This window comes from Perissodus microlepis, chromosome 8 (assembly GCF_051167445.1).
Source record: "Perissodus microlepis isolate ML-2025 ecotype Zambia chromosome 8, ASM5116744v1, whole genome shotgun sequence".
Lineage (NCBI taxonomy): Eukaryota > Metazoa > Chordata > Actinopteri > Cichliformes > Cichlidae > Perissodus > Perissodus microlepis.
Genome location: NC_140468.1, coordinates 6,514,277 through 6,533,416, shown reverse-complemented (window position 1 = coordinate 6,533,416; position 19,140 = coordinate 6,514,277). Strand labels below are relative to the sequence as shown.

Genomic DNA, 19,140 nt, shown 5'->3' with positions numbered 1-19,140 from the left:
GAAATGCTTCTTTATTTATTTGATGAATAACAGTCTTGGAGCTAACCCTACCTGCACCTTTACCTTCCTCATTTCTTTCTCACTTTTCCATCCAAATAAAAACTTTCACCCCAGGGAGAGGAGGCCAGAAACATTCCTGGAGACTCTGTGACAGAGGAGCAGTTCATAGATGAAGATGGGAATCTGGTCACCAGAAAAGTAACCAGTCTTTCTCCTCCATTGCTTTTCTTGTCTTACACCACATGTATATGCCATGTACAGCCACAGTAAAATTTAATAGGGAAAACAATGAACCATGGAAGGCACAAATCTGTTATGTGAGCTCGATTTGTTTCCCCTTTGGCCATACGCCCTTGGTTTGTGATTGATTGGTTATCTCACCCTCTAGTTTGCTGTCCATGTGCAGACTAGAGGGATTAGATGACCAGTACCCTTCAAAACTGAGGGTTTGGGCCAAGGAGGGGAATTCAGATTGGACCTCATTGTCACAATGATGCCGACAATCCCATTCACTTTTACACAACACCTCTACATATCTCCCTCATCCTTTTTTCTATCACTTCTCTCAACCCACCCTCCTCCTGCTAACATGCTTCTTCCCCTGCAGGTGATCAGAAAGGTTGTACGCAGAGTGTTCAGCTCAGAGGAAAGGAGGCAAAGTGAAGGCGAATTTATTGCAGCAGAAGAACCTGCTGCTGCTGGTGGGGGAGGTGTTGGTGGTGGTGTAGCCTCAGGTGGAGCTGACACTGCTTCTTCATCAGGAGCGGCAGCAAGAGCCACGGGGGGGAAGGGCAAGAAGAAGGGGAGGCGCTCCCGACACGGTCACAAGGAGGAGCCTCAAAGAGTGAAAGCTGAGGTTGCTGTCGAAACAAACTGCCTGACTTAGTGAGCTGAGGTGTCTGCATGAAGCTGTAGCTTTGTGTAAACTCTTAATCAATCAATGTAAACTCTTAATCACCTTTTAGATGAGCAGAGGACACACAATCTGACAGCATTAAGGCAGCCATAAACCAAAGTAAACTGCATTCCAGTGAGGGGAGGTGTACTACAAAGCGAGATTAATGGGTTAGTGAGGTATGTTTAGCCTGGCTAGATCACCATGGCAACTTCTGCTGAACAGATAACATGGTCCAGAGTGGTTAATGTTCAGGGTTTTGTTGTAAAATTGTCTAGAAGCATCAGCATAAGTTTTAGTTCAGGTTCAAGGCCCTTCTTGCCCCAAGTGTCCAATGAGTTGAACCTGAAACACAGTTGAGCTGCGATTAAGACCAAAAAAGCATTTGTGATTTAAAAAAAAAAAAAACAGCACCTAAAAGTCCAGCTAAAATTTGGGCAAAGCAGGTTGGTCAGCAGAAGCAAGAGACAGGTGAGCAAAGATAAAATGCCATGGCCACATCGTCACTGGGGACCTCAAGTAGATTTATAAATACACATCAGTTTACGCATGTAAAAACAGAAGATGAAGATCTTGGCTAAGATTGGTTTATCCATATAAAATGGTAAAATGACAGTGTCAAATGTAATGACTAAATTCTGATGTTCATGCAACTTAAACTTTATTTTGACATTCAGGTTTTGTTTGCTGTTTCCTGTTTGAAAAATTGAGTGTGAGTTTATGAAATGCTGTGCAGTTTAGAACAATTTCATAACAGCAACCTTACTGTCTGAATACAGTTTGCGGTGGTTGCAGTGTGTGTTTCCTCAGTAGCAGCTACAGCCTCTAGGTTGAGACTAGACCGAGTTTGAGAACTACTAATATCAAGTGATTCAACTAATATAGAATGTCATTATTCTCTCTATTAAGCATGTGTGCTTTCATTTGCAAATGTACAGATGTAGTAATTTTAACATTTTTTCACTCCTTAAACTCATCTTTCCTCCAGCATGCTGCCTGATGTAGAAGATGAACCAAACTGTGCTTCATTAACACTCACCGATCATGCCTTGCCTGAGTTTAGTACTGACATTTCCTTTCTCTCTCTCTCTTTTTTTGTTTTGCTTTTTTTTTTGTTCCTGTCTTGTGCTGAACCTCGCTGCTTTTCTTAATCTCCTTCTGCCAAGCCTGGAGACGGTGCCAACAAGAAACCAGGGAGGAAGAGTCATTCTTAACAGTAGAGCTCTCAACTACAACTGGTAAGAGGCCACTCATAAAGACACTAAAAACTCTCATAAGTTACCCAAATATTCACCTATAGACCATAAAGATTAATTATGTGTGTTTTCTGTAAATACAATAAGAATATACTATTTTTTGCTTAATATAAAGTATGGTATATAAAGACATGTTTAGCTGAAGACTTTAATTCTGAAATTTAGAGGTAAGACCACTCAGATGTCTGTATGCTGAGTATGAAGCCATCTACCTTTTAACTCTGATGTAATCAGGAAGACAACTGAGTTTTTCAACTGGAATAAAATTGTCAGTGCTGTTGTACTCCCAGGCATTACAGTCAAGCGCACCATGCAGATCCTTATTAACAAGAATATTTGCAAGGATTTAAAAGCTAGCAATAATTTAAGTTGCTAGTTGACATCTAAATGTGACTTTTATGTTCTAGTTAGTATTTAAAAAAATATAACCTTACGTTGTATGTAAACAAAGATGAAAACGAATCACTTGCGAGGTTTTGTAGGACACTTTCTGTTACGTTCCAGAGTTAACTAAAGCTATCAAAATGATATGAACAAACAATTGTTTATGACTTCATGTCCAAAATCTCTTTGTACTGTGTTGAACAGATACTGGAGATGAACTAGTGTCAGGTGGTACTTTCATGTAATTCCAATTTGTACCACAAGGTGGTGCAGTGAATAAATAAAACATATAAACAGGAGAATTAATTAAAAACACAATTACAATCGAGGCCAAGAAAGACAAAAAAAAAAGATATTTAAAACCGCAATCCTAAAGCAGAAAAGTACTTTTTTTATACAACAACCAATCTGAAGTATAAATTTTCCTTTACACTCAGGTCCATGGACATCCACCTGTGACCCCCACACATGACCCTGGGAGGAAAAACAGACCGGAGCCAATGAAACCGGGAGCCAACACGTGTCTGAAGCTTTCGCTTTACAACGCATGGTTTTCAGCAAGACAACACGTTACTTTTCTTTGATTTCGCATGAGCATGTCACCAAACTCACTCACTGTTGGAAAACAACACCGAAGGACACGCATGGACGTGAGCTGGAAACTTCTTTAATCTTTGGCAAATGAAAGGCATCTGTGACCAAAGACGGCACAAACAGCGGGTGAAAAGGACTTCACTCTCTCAGACACTCGCCTTGTATGGCTTTATTTTTTCCTCCTGCACTCACAGTATTGGGGTGCACCATGTGGTTCTTTTATAAAACAAAACAAAGGAGATATAATAGTACCTGGGTGTTTTTGTTGTACATAAATGACACTGTATAAAATCTTTAAAAAAAAGAATTGGTAGCTTCACAGATTGTTTATGCACTGATTTGAGTTGATGAAGCTTTGCAGAGCCAGTGCATTTGTATTGAGAGGTCGACACTTTTCGTGCAGCCTGGAGTGTGTCTTCTGACGTGCTCTTCCCAAATATAAAAAGGAACAAAAAAAGCTGTATGTGAATGAAACGAATGGAGAAAAAAAATGATGCTTGATTTTCAACAGAGGACATTTTCTTTAAAGACAACAGCTACTCTGCTCTGTCTGAGGGACATTCTTCAGAGAAATAATATTTTGCTGCATGTTATGTCACTTTATTTTTAACGCTTTCCTTTCTTTCTCTTAATTCAAAGCACTGTAATACAACTTAGAGAGGGCGTGATGGTACTTCTGTCTGTGTGAGCACTCAAAGTAACCCAAACATCTGTCATCTATAACTGTTTTGTTTTGTTTTTTATTTAATTTCCTTTTCTTTTCTTTTTTTTTACAAATGAAATGACACTCCACATCCTAGTGGCGAGATAGTACAGCATCCTTCTTATGCAACAGGAAAGTACTGACACTGTCCAATGCATCTTTCAGACTAGCACATTGTTAGCTCTAGACCGCTAGCAACGCTGTGTGTGTGTGCGTTTGTCTGTGTGTGCGCGTGTGTGTTTAACATTAAGATAAAAAATCCATGCATACTAGAAGTGTATGTTTAAACCTTTAGTTCTACTGTGGTTTTTAAAAGGGGACTTTTACGTTGATGATTTTTATCCTGTTTATTTGCTTCTATTTACACGAGAACAGAGAATCTCATTTTTAGCCCCATCACTCAAATCGAAATCTTTGTAATCACACACAAATCACTGTCAGTTATTAAAAATGTGACTTTCTGTTCATGTGTAAATTGTTTTTCTGTTTTTTTTTTCATATGAATCCACCCTAAGCATCCATTGTTGATAATAAATCTGGTACCGACATGTATGACAAACCAACATAGCCTACACTGGATGATCCAAGTAATTATTTAAGCAGAAAAATAAATTGTGTTTAAACTGAACCTCTGCTAGTCAGTCTGATTTCTCTTTCTGATTGCACAGGCCCAATTAAATACTGGCATGAATCATACTGATGTCTTTAAGACGTCAAGAAACCCCATGGAAACTAAAAGACAATAAAAGACCTGAAGATGTAGGCTGAAGAGCTTTGTGTATCACAACATACTTGCCTCACATGCTAGTGTCCACCAGTAAATAATGCCAAATAAATGAAATACAGTCACTAAACATGTGGCCCATTCTCCTTGTAAAGGCAGTATTACACACTACATTACATTACACAATATAAATAGTTAAAAATGATAATTGTATGTGTCTTAGACCAAATGCAGAATAAGGGTATTTAGGGGGCTATATGTTCATGCTTCCATGCCACTTGTGACCCACAATGCCCCAGTCACGATCTTAACTAAACACTGGTTATGTGACCCCGTACATTCTGCATCTAACAAATTTTACATAAAAATATATATTTAAAAAATTATTGTATGTATAAAAAAAGACCTTTGCAACTTTTTCAGTTATATGTCAACATCTTGCATAAATCAAACATGTAGATCATCAAGAATGTGATTTCTATACTGGATTGGTTGAGGTTAACAGGGTGCCAGTGGAAACTGTGCTACTGTTAGCTAAAGACAAATGAAGAGGAGAAGGTGAAGGCATGATGGAACCATCATTGGCAAAGAGAAAGAGCTGATGGGACATGCAGAGGGTTGGTGTAACAGAGGAGGACGCTAATGATAGAGTGAGTTGAAGGTGATCTGTTGTGGTGACCCCAAAACTGAGTAGAGAAGAAGAAAAAGAGGAATTTGACCAATAAAATCGCTGAAAAATATCATTCTGTGTTTCGCAGACTACCATGTTTCAACCACTTGGTACAGTGAAAACCAAAGAACATCCAAGAATTACAGCATTTCTTTTTGGAAAAACTAAACCAACTATACTTTTTATCAAAATTATTGGAGATTTGTTTTTTTAATAATGTTTCAACAATAAAAAACTACTGATTGATCTATCTATAAATGAAATATACATTTATATCTGTAATTTTCATTTATAGTGACTCTGAAAAGATAAGATGTGAAGCTCTATATAAGAAGGTATTAATTGTGAAATCATACAGAGCTGTTTTTATAATTAAAACACATACAATGATGCTGGATAAAAGAAATATCTTAATATTTTACACATATTTTGCATATGACTTCTTAATATTTCCAGTAATTGCCCCACAATCTAGCTAGGATTCAAACGATTGGTTCATGAAAACAGTAAAATTTGGACTGTACCATCAGAGCGCTGCAAAGCTCTCAAAATATAATAGGTTCAAAATAACCCATATCTTATACTGGGAATTGGTGCAGCTCTTCTGTTAACTTCTTATCTGAAACAAGACATTTTAGCTGTCTTTCTGTCCAAGTCAGCTTTATTCTGATTATAAAAGGTTTGGACAGCAGGTATGTGGTTCTGCTCCATGACATCGTCCAATCTCAGTAGACAAACTTTGTAAAATCTGAAGTCTGAGATTTTTGGCTAACGGGGCGTGCGTTTTGGTTTTCTATTTGTTATATTGTTACATGTTGTTGTAACTTCTGCTGCCCTCTTGGACAGGTCTATCTTGAAAAAGAGATTTTAATGTCTTTTAAATGTATGTGAATTTTCAATATTTCATTTTTTGAATATTCAAAATGAAATCTTATAACAAAAAGGACTTTAAGCCAAAATTAAAAAGAGACTGGATTTCAGAGTTAACATCATTTAATCTCTGAAACTGTGCATGTTTGCCTTAATGCTGAAATGAAATCTAACAGTAAGACCTGATTGATGTAACCTGACTGTTTGGATTAATAAGTAGTACCTAATCTCAGCCTTAAAGACTTTAATAGACTGATCAGCTGGATGGATTCATCCCCGTGAGTTATTAGATGTCTTTTCAGTTCGTCTTTCCTCAGGAATGTTTTCCCACAGGATGTGTCAGCTCTCCTTTGTGGACACCCATGTGTTTGGTAAGTGAAGCTTTTCCCACAGACATTACACAGATAGAGCTTCTCACCTGTGTGGGATCTCATGTGGATCTTCAGCGCGTCGGGCTTATACAACTTTTTATCACAGATCACGCTTTGATATGTGGACCCTGCTGTATGGATCTTCATGTGTGTTTTCAGAGCGCCCCTTTGCCCAAACTCTTTCCTGCAGATCCTGCACAGAAACAGCTTCTCCTCCGTATGGATTCTCATGTGAGCCTTCATGTATTCTTCAAAGCTAAAGCTCCGACCACACACGCTGCAAACACATGGTCTCTCCCCAGTGGGACCTCTCATATGCCCCATCAGATTTCCATTTTGAGTAAACGCTTTCCCGCAGACAGTGCAGACAAATGGTTTCTCTCCTGTGTGTGTTCTCATGTACAGCTCCGTGTGTTTGTGGCCTTCAAAATGTTTGCCGCAAACTTCACAGTCATTTATTTGGGGGTAAGCTTACAAGCAAAGCTTCAAGGTTTCCTGGGTCTCAAAATGTTTCCCACACACGCCACACATATCTGCATTCTTCTTGCCTTCCTGCGCATGCTTCAAGAAAGAGGTAGCAGAAAGACTTGCTAGAGAAATCTCTCTTCCTGTGTCCCTCAGACTTTGTTTTTTCTGTCCATTTTATCACTCTGTTCACTTTTCTTCCAGTCCTCATCACTCTCACCCTCTGTACTCTCAGCATCAGAAAGGTCTGCCTCAGATGTTTTCCACAGACTTCACAAACATCTGCACTTTTTTTCATGCGTCAGTGCACATTTCAGAAAAATGCATCTGTACTGGAAAAACTCTGCCACAACTGCATTCAGTATTTGGTTTTTGTTTGTTGTAGCTGTTCTCTGAGAACAATTTTTCATCTATTTTGGAAAGATTTTCCATTCTCTTTGTAAACATCCATACCTGGAGTTCCTGTCCAAGGCGTTCTTGTCTTTGATTTAAGTAGCTCATCGTTTATATCTTTATCTTGACTCCCACCTTTTGTATTTTTGTTGAAAGTACCTTTAGGTTGGCAGGTGGCACACCTAGGTGCTCTCCTTCCTTCTCCATTTCCACCGTTGTTGAGGTCCCCTTTTCTGCTTGTTGGGTTTAGTAAAACTGTGAAGGCTTGCTGTTGATAAACTCAGAGTCTATCTCTGTATACTTGTCTTTAATCTGTCATAGGTCAGGCCTTGTCTCATCATGCATCTGCTACTCAGATGAAATGTTCTTTTCACCATTGGACCCAAACAGTGATACTTTATCTAAAAGGAATATCAAAGAGGAAATTCCACATGGAAAGGATTCAGTTTAAAAAAACAACATTAAAGGAAGCGATTATATTTCTGACATGTATTAATTTGTGTTTCTGGATGTAAATTAAATAGTCCTACTTTTAAAAGGCAAAAAGGTCCCCCATTTAAAAGCTGGGTGGGATGGGGGTGGTGTAAATAATGTCACACAGTGCAGTTAAAAACTTTCTAAATGTGTTAACCTTGGCTGCATTATTTATTTTCACCAAAACTACTTACTACTACTTACGATTTAGACACTAAAAGCTACACAGAGTTATTCATTATCCTTAATTTATCCAGGTAAAAGTCTCATTGAAATAAAGAAACCGGATGACATGAAGTAATTTTACTTTTCAAGATCAGTTCGCACTTTGCCGTGTAACCTGTGTGTAGGCAAAGGTCTGACACAAAAGAGCACAGTCAAAAAGTAGTGAATGAAGCCTCCAGAGACCAAAAAGTCAACCAAATACAGAATTGATCCAAAGCCTATAAAGCTCTTAAAAGCGTTTGCACCCAAACTCAACCTGGAAGCACTAATTAAGTTAAAAAAAAAATACAGAATCACAAAAATTAGGACAAAAGAAGAAGTGGAAGGCCTAAAAATACTATCTCCAGCAGGTAAACAGTATCTGAAAGTCATGTCCTTAACAAACAGGACAAAAATCCATCAAAGGACTTGATGCAGGACCTGAAAGATGCATCTGGCCTTTCAGTTGAGGCACCTGCTGTTCACTGAAGCCTCATTAGTGAAGGTCACCCTTACTTACAGAAGCTTCAATAATAAAAATGTCTCCGCTTTTTGCTCAGTATGAACCATATAAAAACAAACTAGCTGAAGGCAGGTCACCCTGATAAATGTCACTACTGAAGCAGTCATTTCTTTTAAAAGGTGTCTTGTGTTTCCAAACCTGGAGTGTGCAGCATTTTCTCCGTTACGTCCTCCACAACTTCTGTCAGTCTCTCCGTGACCGGCCTACATTTCACTCATAATGGAGCACAGAAGCATTTATTTCCATTTCTGAATATTTTTATAACTTCTACAGCTGCATAAACACTTTATCACACATGCAACAAACTAACAACTTAAAAGCCTGAACAAACTGAAAAGGAGCCATGTTGCTTCTGGTGTTTTCTTCATTTTCAAATTGAAGAAATACTTTTGGTCAATGGTGCAACACTGCCACCTTTTAATATGTGGTCACTGCACTGAGCAGGTAATACAGTATTACTGCTATACTTCATTGTATCTAAAAGTACAAGGAAATCGTTGTACATTTTACTATGACTAGATTTAATTCAGAGCTTTATTTAGCATATTTCTTGGCACACATTCAACAAGGTGCTGGAAACATTTCTCAGAGGTTTTTGACCATAATAACATGAAAGTGTCACACAAGTTGCTGCAGATTTGTTAGGCTTTAGTTGTATTCATTCTGTCACACTCTAATATAATTCTATAAAAGCATGTCAGTCTTTCAACTGCCATGCTCCACTACACAGCAGACAAGACTAAACAGACAAAAATTTAACACAGACATGGCAATAACTGAACCTCTGCCCTGTGACAGGGCTAACACATCAGGCGTGCAAACAGGTAGGCAAATTCATTATAAAACCACAAAAATGCAACGGGACCCACACAGCAGTCAAGACTGACAAGAATTATCCAAATATGCATAATATTTTACCAGGCCCCAAAGCCGAAATTGCATAGTATTAAACATAGTCAAGCACTCTTTCGCAGCAAAAGGAGTAGAGTGAAATTAATTAATGATAATATATGAGGAAGGTTTTTAACCATGTTTTTAATTGAAGTTGGAGAATGGTCACATGGATGAGGTAAAGGGGGAAAACATTTTTTCTTAGAGTTTTTAGGATTATGAAGTTGCTCCTTAAACTTAATAATTTTACAATATAGTAGTTATTAAAAAATACTGTGATGTAATTATATAAACTAATGATGGGTAGAAGCTGATAACTATTTCTGGCCACTGTAGATTATAATGCTTGATCATTATTTAAAGAATCTAAACCTTATTGTTTATCACAAATTAGAACAACAGGAATGTTGTGTGTTGGGGGCGGGGTTTGTTTGTTTTTGGGGGGGGGTTTAATTGGCAGGAGGTGCTGCGATGTCTTACTTGTGCGACAGAGGGTGCTGCAATACCCTCTAACGGTTGAACGAGTGTACCTAATAAAGTGACTGATGAGAGTATAGGGAAGTGAGACAGCCTGCATATAACGGTACAGCAGATGCACCAAGAGGACCAACTGAACATTCTTCCCGATATTTTTCCGTTTTAGCAGGGACTTTAATATTTACCTGCATCTCTCTGTCACACACACACCTTTCCTTTGAGCGTCCAGACCTCCCGTGTCTGAGAGAGATGCAGTTAGTGGGTATTAGGAACTGCGTGAGCGCATCCATGTGCGTCATTGAGGTACACACCCGCGCCAAATGAAGAATGTGACAGACTCAGTGATTGCATCGATTCTGAGAGCTTGTTCTTCTCATTCCTGATTTTTTAAGGCACAAATTTGCCAATGACAATCCAGCCACCGTCTTTGTCTCTTTATGTCTGCACGGATGTTTAGCAAAACTCTACCGCTTTGTGATATCGGCCAAATTCTTATTAAATTAAATTTTCTATCAAACTTTACGCATTTTTATGCAACTGCAGCAAATCTCACTTTACTTGGTGTTTTTCCTCTTGTGTCCCACTTAACTGTTCATCAGGCATGTCACGTGTGTATTATGCAAAACACAGAATGGCAAATATTGAATGTTCAGTGTGCACTTTCGGCCCCGTGTGCCTGACGGGCCCACAGACACGGGTATGACGTGGGAAATCGCTGTCATCACTGCAAGTCGCGATAACGGATCTGAGTTAATTATTGATATCATCCCGAAATGTTATCTTTATCATATGAGGTTATACAACAGCCAAATGGGACACGGGGTCTCTGGAGGGGACGTGAGGACGAGCGAGTATATTCTTGATCTATTCAACATCAGGTCTGTTTTTCAGTGTTCAAGATTTACTGCTTATCTGATCCCATAGGAATCCAATAATAGAGCAAAGCTGGAAATGTCTTTAAACAGTGAGCTTTTATTTGTGTCTCTGGCAAAAGAGGGAAAAACAACAACAACAAAGATGATGAAGGCTCATGTCAGGTGTTCAGCTTCTTCTTAACTGTATTAAATTCCTATGGATCTAATATGTGTCAATGTAAAAACATATTAAAAAACTGTCCAATTGTATGCCAGTGCATGTATTTTTCTCCACTATAGGCTAATTTATCAAACTATATTGTTTGATTTGCATATCCAAATGGAGGCAGGATAGAATAAGTACATGTAAGTACATTTAAGTACTTAGTACTTTCATTTCCATCTACTTTAAGAATTTACTTAAAGTAGATGCTATAATTCAGAGAAAAATATTGCATTTTAAACAACATTATATATTGGAGTATTAGAATTGTAGTTAATGTAAAAATAAGAATGATTAAAATGTAACCCATTTAAAAAATGTTTGTGTGTGTGTGTAAATATAACAATTTTCTGTTGTTTTTTTCTAACAAAAAAGTAAGTAAGCATTTTAAAGTTGTATGTAATTAGTAATTCATTCAATTTACTTTTATGTCATTTCAGCTTTTATCGTTTTGTTGTTTTATTGTCTAAACTTTATTCTCTTCTTTCCTTTTTACTGTTTTAGTAAACAGATTAAACCAGGGATGTCAAACTCATTTTACATCATTTTACAGCTCATTTTGTTCAGTAAACAAAGTTTCTGTCATTATACACATGTTAAATGTGTATAATGACAGAAAGACGTATGGCTAGTTCATTGCACTGCCCTGTAATTATAAAATATAAAGTTTTTTGTTAGTTTACTGTGAATAACAGTAACTTTCCTATCATTTAATTGTTTATTATTTTGGTGTAGGATGAATGACAATGAGGGTAGGATGTCTTTATCAATAGGAAAAGCTGTAAAATGTGAAAATACTGAACATACTTTTTAGTATTAAGTTTAAAATCTATACATTGCTTCACATGATCTAAAAACTGTCCACTTGGATTTGAGTCTTCACCAGGCCAATTATGGCCCTGGGGCCTTATGTTTGACACCCCTGGATTAAACTGATGAGCCCCTTTTAATATTTGCGTATGTATTTTTATCTCTGCACCTACTGTACCTTTAATTTCTGCACATATAGTATATTTTATTCTGCATATGTGTTATTTATTGTTGGTTACTGCTTTCTTTTCTTTTAGCACTGATGTGGGACAGTACTCCAATTTCATTGTACTGTTGTACAGTGCATGACTGTGTAATGATAATAAATTGTAAATAATGAGTTAAAAGTGTTTGTTTTCTGCTTATTTTCTTTTAATTGAGATTATTCTGAATATTATACTTATTGTGTGATTTTTTTTTTTTAAGAAAGCTGAGTATCTGAGTAAAATTTGGAATCAGTGACTTTTTTAAATTGCGGTGCACATATTAAAAAAAATACGCTAACAGATATTCCAACGCTGGTGAGAAAAATAGAATAAATCTAAGTCTTAGTCTAAGTGGAAGAAAATGGTCATTAGTCAAGTATTAAAGGAACATTCCAGTAATTGCACATTTTTAAAAATGAACCAAATCGGTTTTTTTAACATTTACAAAATTTTTATTTAAAAATATTTCAACAGTCCCAAAAATACTTTCTATGACATTGAAAAAATACATTACTAATACAGTTAAAATACTATACTGAAGTCGTGAATGACCGTCCAGGACAAGCGTCATTATCGTGTTGTCGCATATTCAAAATAGTTCTTTGTGAGTGTCTCTGGGCAGCCTGGATAGTGCTTTCACTTAGTGTCACACAATGTTCAAGGTTCAGTGTTTAAATAACACAAAATGCATTTTCCTGTTGATCTCAAAGCTTTTCCTGAGGATTACGTGGCAGTGTGGATAAAACAAGCACCAAAGGAATGTGTTTTAATAGGAAGAGATTTCCTTTTCATTAGTCTTTGTGATATGAAGTTGGTGCTCACACTGCCTTTTTGTTGTGCTGGCTCAGAGATCGATTCACACAGTATGGGATGATACTGACAGTGACCAGTGGCACAGTGGCACTCTTGCAGAAGGACAGCAGGTAGAAGAGGGCCGCGGTATGTGTGGGAGGCTTGAAGGAGTCAAACAGGTGCAGCAGGAGCAGAGAGCTGATGATGCATCCTGCTTTGACCAACAGGCTGCTGCTCTTTTTGGTTTCGGTGTAGAGGGGGGAGTGCAGGCCCAGACCCAGGCCAAACAGCGTGCCCATGTTGCGCAGGAGGCTGGCAAAGGGCGTGGTGTCCAGGTGGACCCACTCTGGTCTGATGCACCACTTCTGGGCTTTCTCCATGGTCCACAGCAGGTCCACACCCAGAGCTTTGAGCAGCACATAGAAGCCAACAGCGAAGGAGGTGAGGAACAGAGTCGTGTAGAAATACTTCTTCATGCTGGCGCTGTAGATCCACTGAGTTCTGTTAAAGGCCTCAGCCACAATCATACCTAGAAAACAATGATCCACATTAGGAAAGCAGAGGCGGATATTTTGCGTTACTTATTATACCGCTGCAGGCTTAATAACTGACTATATTTCTGACTATATATTTTACTGAATGACTGAGGCATAGCCAGCCGTTCACTGAAACTGTAAAAATACTCACCTGTGATAAGACCGGCGATGACCTGGTGGGGGAAGTGGGCAGCAATAAAGACTCTAGAGAGGCAGACACACACCTGGACCCCACAAAAAAGCGTCCACAGAAGAGCCTTCAGATACCTGTTGAAGTACAAATTCACACAGCTTAGATTCATTGATTTCCAGCAGCTCAAGATTACATGAAAGAAAATCTTTTGAAGCACTGTAACAATAAACAAATTTATTCTTCTCTTATCATGAGAACTTCAGCTGCCTGCACGTCAAAACAACCCGTGTTTAACACCCTGTTTTCAGTCAATACTTCTCAGAAGTCAATGATCAACCCCAGCACCGAACATATATTGTGTCCAGAGCGATAAGCTCTGAATGGAGAAAAATGGTAAACAACACCAAAATCGGCAGGGCCAAGAAAGGAAAAATAAAGTTATAGACTCACCACTGACTGTTTGTGGATTTGTTGCTGGTCATGATGGCGAGGATCGAGGTCACCAGGGTGTAGTAGACTCCTGCAGCTCCCATAGCATGGCCAGAGGGGCTGCCTAGGTAACACAGACAGAGGGAGGAAGGCAGTTATTAACATGTGGGCCAGAGCAACTTGCACTGCTCATTCATTATATTCTTTTCTTTTGTTGTTTGTTTTAACCTAAGTAATAAATGAATGAAAAAGATAGCCACTTTTTTATTTTAACTTTATTTTAAACAACTCAATAAGCTCATATGTTTGGCTGCTGTCCAAATAACCTAACTGCAAATAACATAACATGCATGTTTATGGACTGTGTCACAGGGGAAACATGCAAACTCCACACAGAAAGGCAGACAGAAACCAGAGGATACAAAAGAAACGTTCTTTCTGTGATATGTACGAATTAAGCACAATATCACCTGACAGCATTAGGGCTTTATCTTGAGGATGAGTGCCAAGATCTAGATCTTTAGAATGATAATTTATTTGATTCGGCCAATTTACTTCAAAGTAAACTTCAGGCAGGAACACATGCAGAGTGAGAGGAGCTGTGGGCTAATGGGAGTCGGTTTATTTTTACCCTCACGCAAGTTAATGCAGCCGTGCATGAACAGTGGTGTCTCTCACCTGGTCCAGTCTCACAGGTCATTGGGTACTGCTCGATGTGAGGGGGCACGGCGTTTGCATAGTAGGCTGTCTCATGGACCCACCAGTACGGCCTCTCTCCAAACAGAATCCTGAAGAGGACAGCAGAAACATGCATTGAGTTACGGTCTAAAGAAAGCTTATTTCACACGATTATATATCAGTTAAAAAAATACGCTCACCATTTGAACACTAAATTAAGCCAGTCTCCGATCACAGCCACCCAGATCAGCTTGATGCCCACTGAAGCCCGCAGGTGAAACCAAAGGGGGAAGAAGATGAAGAAGGTGTTCCTCAGATCAGCCGCCCAGGAGACCCAGAGAAACAAGCCCTGGGCATCTTTGTAGTTGGTCTGCAGGTAGTGGGTGCTGCTCACCCCGAAACCCTGCACGGCGTCCATCACGGCATTAAGCATCTTAGCGTTAAGAGGAAGAAATCTCAGTCTAGTGATGTGTGAGTGGAAGAGCGGAGAGTGCTGTTATCAGCGAGACAGCTGGCTGTTTTTATAGTGGACGGACCCACTACCCAAACGCATGCACACGCTGATCTTTGGACCTTACGCATGTGTAATAAAACACTGGCAGTCACTAGAGTTTGGGAGGAAAACAAAACGTCAATCAGTATCTTAGAATCACTGTACAGAGAGAGTCACAGGAGAGAGGAAGCCAATCGATCAGTGGCTGTCCTCCTCAAGTGTGACCCAAATTAAACACTTTGCAGAGAGATTTTCTTTCTGCTGACCCACAGACTATTTTTAAATGTCATCTTCGTCTTCTTCATTTTTGCCCACATGGCTTTGACTTTGGCATTAATAAAGGATAGCCGTGTTTTTTATATTTTCCCTTCTTACGAGTGCACATTCTCACTAATAATTTATCAGTAATGTCATTGATTTTTTTAGTGAAAACATGCCGCTGTTCAGAATGATGGAGTAAGCCATTTCTATATTACATAAGAAGATCAATGATTAAATGAGTGAGTTTGGGATGAAACAAAGCCGATGAGATAGTTGGTGACAAAACAGAAAAAGAAAAAAATAGATAGCAGGTGGAACATAAGGTACTGCACTCTTATGAAAAAAAAGGTCTGGTGGGGACATCTGCACAGATTAGCTCATATTTTGTTCTGTTTCCAGAGACATGTTTACGAAAAGTTCAAAACCATTTTGTTGTTTCTCACATTGGGGTTCAGGCACAAGTAGAGATAACGGGTCTTTGCTAGAAGTCTGCAATCTGTCCATGGGCAGCTGCTGCTTTCTGTTACGATAGCTTTTAGCAGAGGGGGCCCCCTGAGGTGTAAAGGTTAAGTGACCTGTCTGCACCGTTGCAAAGTTAAACAAACTTGCTAGCCTTGAGTAAAGTCCAATCATTCAGTGGAAGAACGGACAGGACGGCCTCAAAGAGCTTTGCTGAAACCTAACCAAGAAAAAACCCAATAAAGAGACAATATTTTCACAGCATCGTCCTCAGAAAGAGGTCTGGGTTGTGATATCATGGATCTTCTACACAGCTGGGGCGTTGAGCTGGCTGTCTATCTGCAGACCAGATATGGCAAATATGAAGGTTTGTTCGACCTGGCATCCACAGTGGCCGATCTGCACACCACGTTCTTCTGGTTGTTCCCGATCTGGTTCCACCTGCGGAGGGACACGGCACTCAGGCTCATCTGGGTGGCTGTCATCGGAGACTGGCTCAACTTGGTCCTAAAATGGTAACTGGGTGAAAGGGTCCAACTTGAATTAAACTTAAAACTTAAACATTAAAAAAAGGAACGGTTGCATGATTTGTTTCCTGTTTTTTTGTTTTACCGTGGCAGGGTTCTATTTGGGGAAAGACCTTATTGGTGGGTTCACGAGACCAAGTTTTATGGAGCAGGACCGGCCCCTTCACTCCAGCAGTTCCCCATCACATGTGAAACTGGACCAGGTAGAGCTCATGACAGGCATGCGGATCGCATGAAAACTGAACAGAACTAGTCTGTCATAATAGAATGATAAGATTTATTTGGCACAGTACACAATTAGTCTGATAAATACTCCAGTACATCATTGCCAGGTGATAGCTGTAACAATTGGCAACTGTACACGACTTTAATGGTGATAAATGGGTAATAAACTTGTAGTGCCTTTTATCTTGCTCCAGTTTCTTTGAGAGATCTCTGTCCTTATAGCTGTGCACCTACAAGGTGCAAGTGTTTTTCTTCAGTCTTCAGTTTCCAGAACGTATTAAACGTTCTGGAAACTGAAATAAAAAGATAAAAGATAACAACAACTTTCAGCAAAATATGACATATTCAAACCACCTCAGACTTGGTGTTGCGCTTATTCTGGTCACCTGCAACAAAACTGCCAAGTCTGACGAGGACTGGTCGTCACGATAGATGAAGAACTGACTGATCGGTTTTCACTCTAAATTAGAAAATACTAAGCCCAATTTCTTTCTTTGCAGGAAGTCCTTCAGGTCATGCCATGGGTGCAGCTGGTGTCTGGTATGTCATGGTAACAGCACTGCTCTCTATTGCAAGAGAAAAACAGTGCCCCCCATTGCTATACAGGTGAGTCTGTGTTAATACAGTCACCTTTTCTGGCTCTCTGGAGTCTTTAGGTTCTGTGCACCTACAATCAGTGTTGTCCCTGTCAGATTTTTGTATACAGGCCTGTGGATGCTAATGGGCCTGGTCGAGCTGGTGGTATGCATTTCCAGGGTCTACATGGCTGCTCACTTCCCACACCAGGTTATTGCAGGAATCATTACAGGTCAGTCCATCTAAAGAACTCTAGTCGATAAAGTGTTGACTTTTACAAAGACTTTGATGTGCAGAATTTTCATAAAAACATTTTGCGAGGGTTGGAAATTAAGTTTACTGAGTGATTATGTAGCCTACAACTACCAATATCATATTTTTAGGAGCAAATGCCAAAGATCAAACAAAGAAATATTGTAGAAGAAGAATTAAAATATGGCTCAGGTGTAAATGCAATCTCAAAATTACAAAAATACGATATATTTAGACCATTTTAACTTCAAATATTGTTTTATTGAGTGTACATGTTACGCATTGTCCCTGTTTAATAAACCACCTTTTTTTGTCTTAGGCACACTGGTAGCTGAAGTTGTTTCCAAGGAGAAATGGATCTACAGCGCAAGCCTGAAGAAGTACTTCTTAATTACCCTCTTCCTCACCTCCTTTGCTGTTGGCTTTTATGTGCTTCTTAAAGCTCTGGATGTGGACCTGCTGTGGACCATGGAGAAAGCCCAGAAGTGGTGCATCAGGCCAGAGTGGGTTCACCTAGACTCTGCCCCCTTTGCTAGCCTCCTGCGCAACATGGGCAGCCTGTTTGGTCTGGGCCTCGGTCTGCACTCACCGTTCTACAAGACAACCAAGATGAGGATTATGAGTGCCCCTTTCAGGATTGGATGTATTGTCATCTCTGTATCCCTGCTTCACCTGCTAGATGGATGGACATTTTCCCCTGAAAACCACATGACTTTCTATGCCCTTTCCTTTGGTAAAAGTGCCGTTGCACTTTTGATCCCAACTACTTTGGTGCCTTGGGCTCTCAGCAAGATTTACCCTGTAAAGACAGAAGGCAAAAAATTTTAATAGACATAGATTAAGCCTCATCTGTACTGTTCACTGTTTTTTTCTGTTTTAATCTGGGTCTAGGTTAACTCCATATCTAGGAAACTTGCTACAGAGTTTTTGGAAGATGTCTGAAGATATTGTGCTGGCCTTGTTACCATTTAGAAGCAGAGGGAAAAGGCTACTTTACTGATTGGAACAATAACATTTAATTGGATGTTACCATTCCCAGAATCTAGACTACTTAGGGACAGAAAAAGGACGTAGACACCCAACTAGCACTTTCAGATAATTACTGTAAAGCTCACTGATAGACCACATTTGTTCAATTTGAAGAAATAAGAAGCGTCCCCTTCACGGTATGAGCAATAAAGGGTAAAAGTAAAACACAAAAAGTTGTCTTAAACCTTTGTTGTTGTTGTTTTTTTGGATATGCTAAGCTAAGCGCAATCTTTCCTGGCTCTACAAAGTGCTAGCAGCCTTCTAATTTAGCTGGGTTTAAGTAAAATATGAACATTTTTCTACAAATCTTTTCTACTAATTGTTTTTTAAATGGTCTTATTGGGACTTCTGCTACAATTATTACAATTAACCTCCTTGAAATTGAATAATGGTTTATTTTTGTCCATCAAATTACATTTAGTCATGTTTTCATGTTTAGAATAACTGTCTTTTCAGTGTCTGTAATATTGTAAGCTTCTTTAACATCCACAGTATATATGAGATAAAGATTTTTACACATACACGCAGCCACCACCTCAGCAAAAAAAGTATTTTTTGAACAAATAAAAACTGTTTCTTGTAATCATGTTTTCGTGCTTATTTGAGAAGTGCGGTGCAGCCCCGGCAGTTTTCTCAGTATCTCTCAGACTGATACTGATTAATTCTCTGGCCAGAACAACCATTAAATATTAACCAGAGCATGCTCCACTCACTCGGCAGTCCCACATAGTGACACTGCCTCGCACCACAGCCATGCGCTTTC

At 39.1% G+C, this 19,140-nt stretch overlaps 3 protein-coding genes and 1 pseudogene across 30 annotated transcripts in view; 2 read left to right on the top strand and 2 right to left on the bottom strand.

Annotated features, from left to right (window-relative positions):
* The window catches only part of LOC146381256 (ankyrin-3-like), a 182,524-nt gene extending 178,064 nt beyond the window's left edge, over positions 1 to 4,460 (top strand). For 27 of the 28 annotated variants that reach the window (XM_084937200.1, XM_084937199.1, XM_084937224.1 and 24 more), the window contains 2 exons: positions 115 to 198; positions 608 to 2,055. In XM_084937200.1, coding sequence (XP_084793326.1) covers positions 115 to 198; positions 608 to 886 — 363 coding nt within the window. In that variant the 3' untranslated portion in view covers positions 887 to 2,055. The other variant, XM_084937203.1, reaches the window with a different exon arrangement.
* A 1,845-nt stretch (positions 4,461 to 6,305) lies between these two features.
* Positions 6,306 to 7,532, bottom strand: LOC146381255 (uncharacterized; annotated as a pseudogene).
* Positions 7,533 to 12,422: 4,890 nt separating this feature from the next.
* On the bottom strand, positions 12,423 to 15,062 carry g6pc1a.2 (glucose-6-phosphatase catalytic subunit 1a, tandem duplicate 2). Its single transcript, XM_084937195.1, has 5 exons — positions 14,756 to 15,062; positions 14,556 to 14,665; positions 13,899 to 14,001; positions 13,467 to 13,582; positions 12,423 to 13,308 (listed from the first exon to the last, which is right to left on the bottom strand). The coding sequence occupies exons 1-5, from the start codon at positions 14,986 to 14,988 to the stop codon at positions 12,806 to 12,808; spliced, it is 1,065 nt and encodes a 354-aa protein (XP_084793321.1). The 5' UTR covers positions 14,989 to 15,062; the 3' UTR covers positions 12,423 to 12,805.
* A 770-nt stretch (positions 15,063 to 15,832) lies between these two features.
* On the top strand, positions 15,833 to 18,947 carry g6pc1a.1 (glucose-6-phosphatase catalytic subunit 1a, tandem duplicate 1). The gene is made up of 5 exons (XM_084937194.1): positions 15,833 to 16,283; positions 16,389 to 16,498; positions 17,021 to 17,126; positions 17,213 to 17,328; positions 17,668 to 18,947. Exons 1-5 carry the CDS (start codon positions 16,066 to 16,068, stop codon positions 18,174 to 18,176), a joined length of 1,059 nt encoding a protein of 352 aa, XP_084793320.1. The 5' UTR covers positions 15,833 to 16,065; the 3' UTR covers positions 18,177 to 18,947.
* Positions 18,948 to 19,140: the final 193 nt, after the last annotated feature.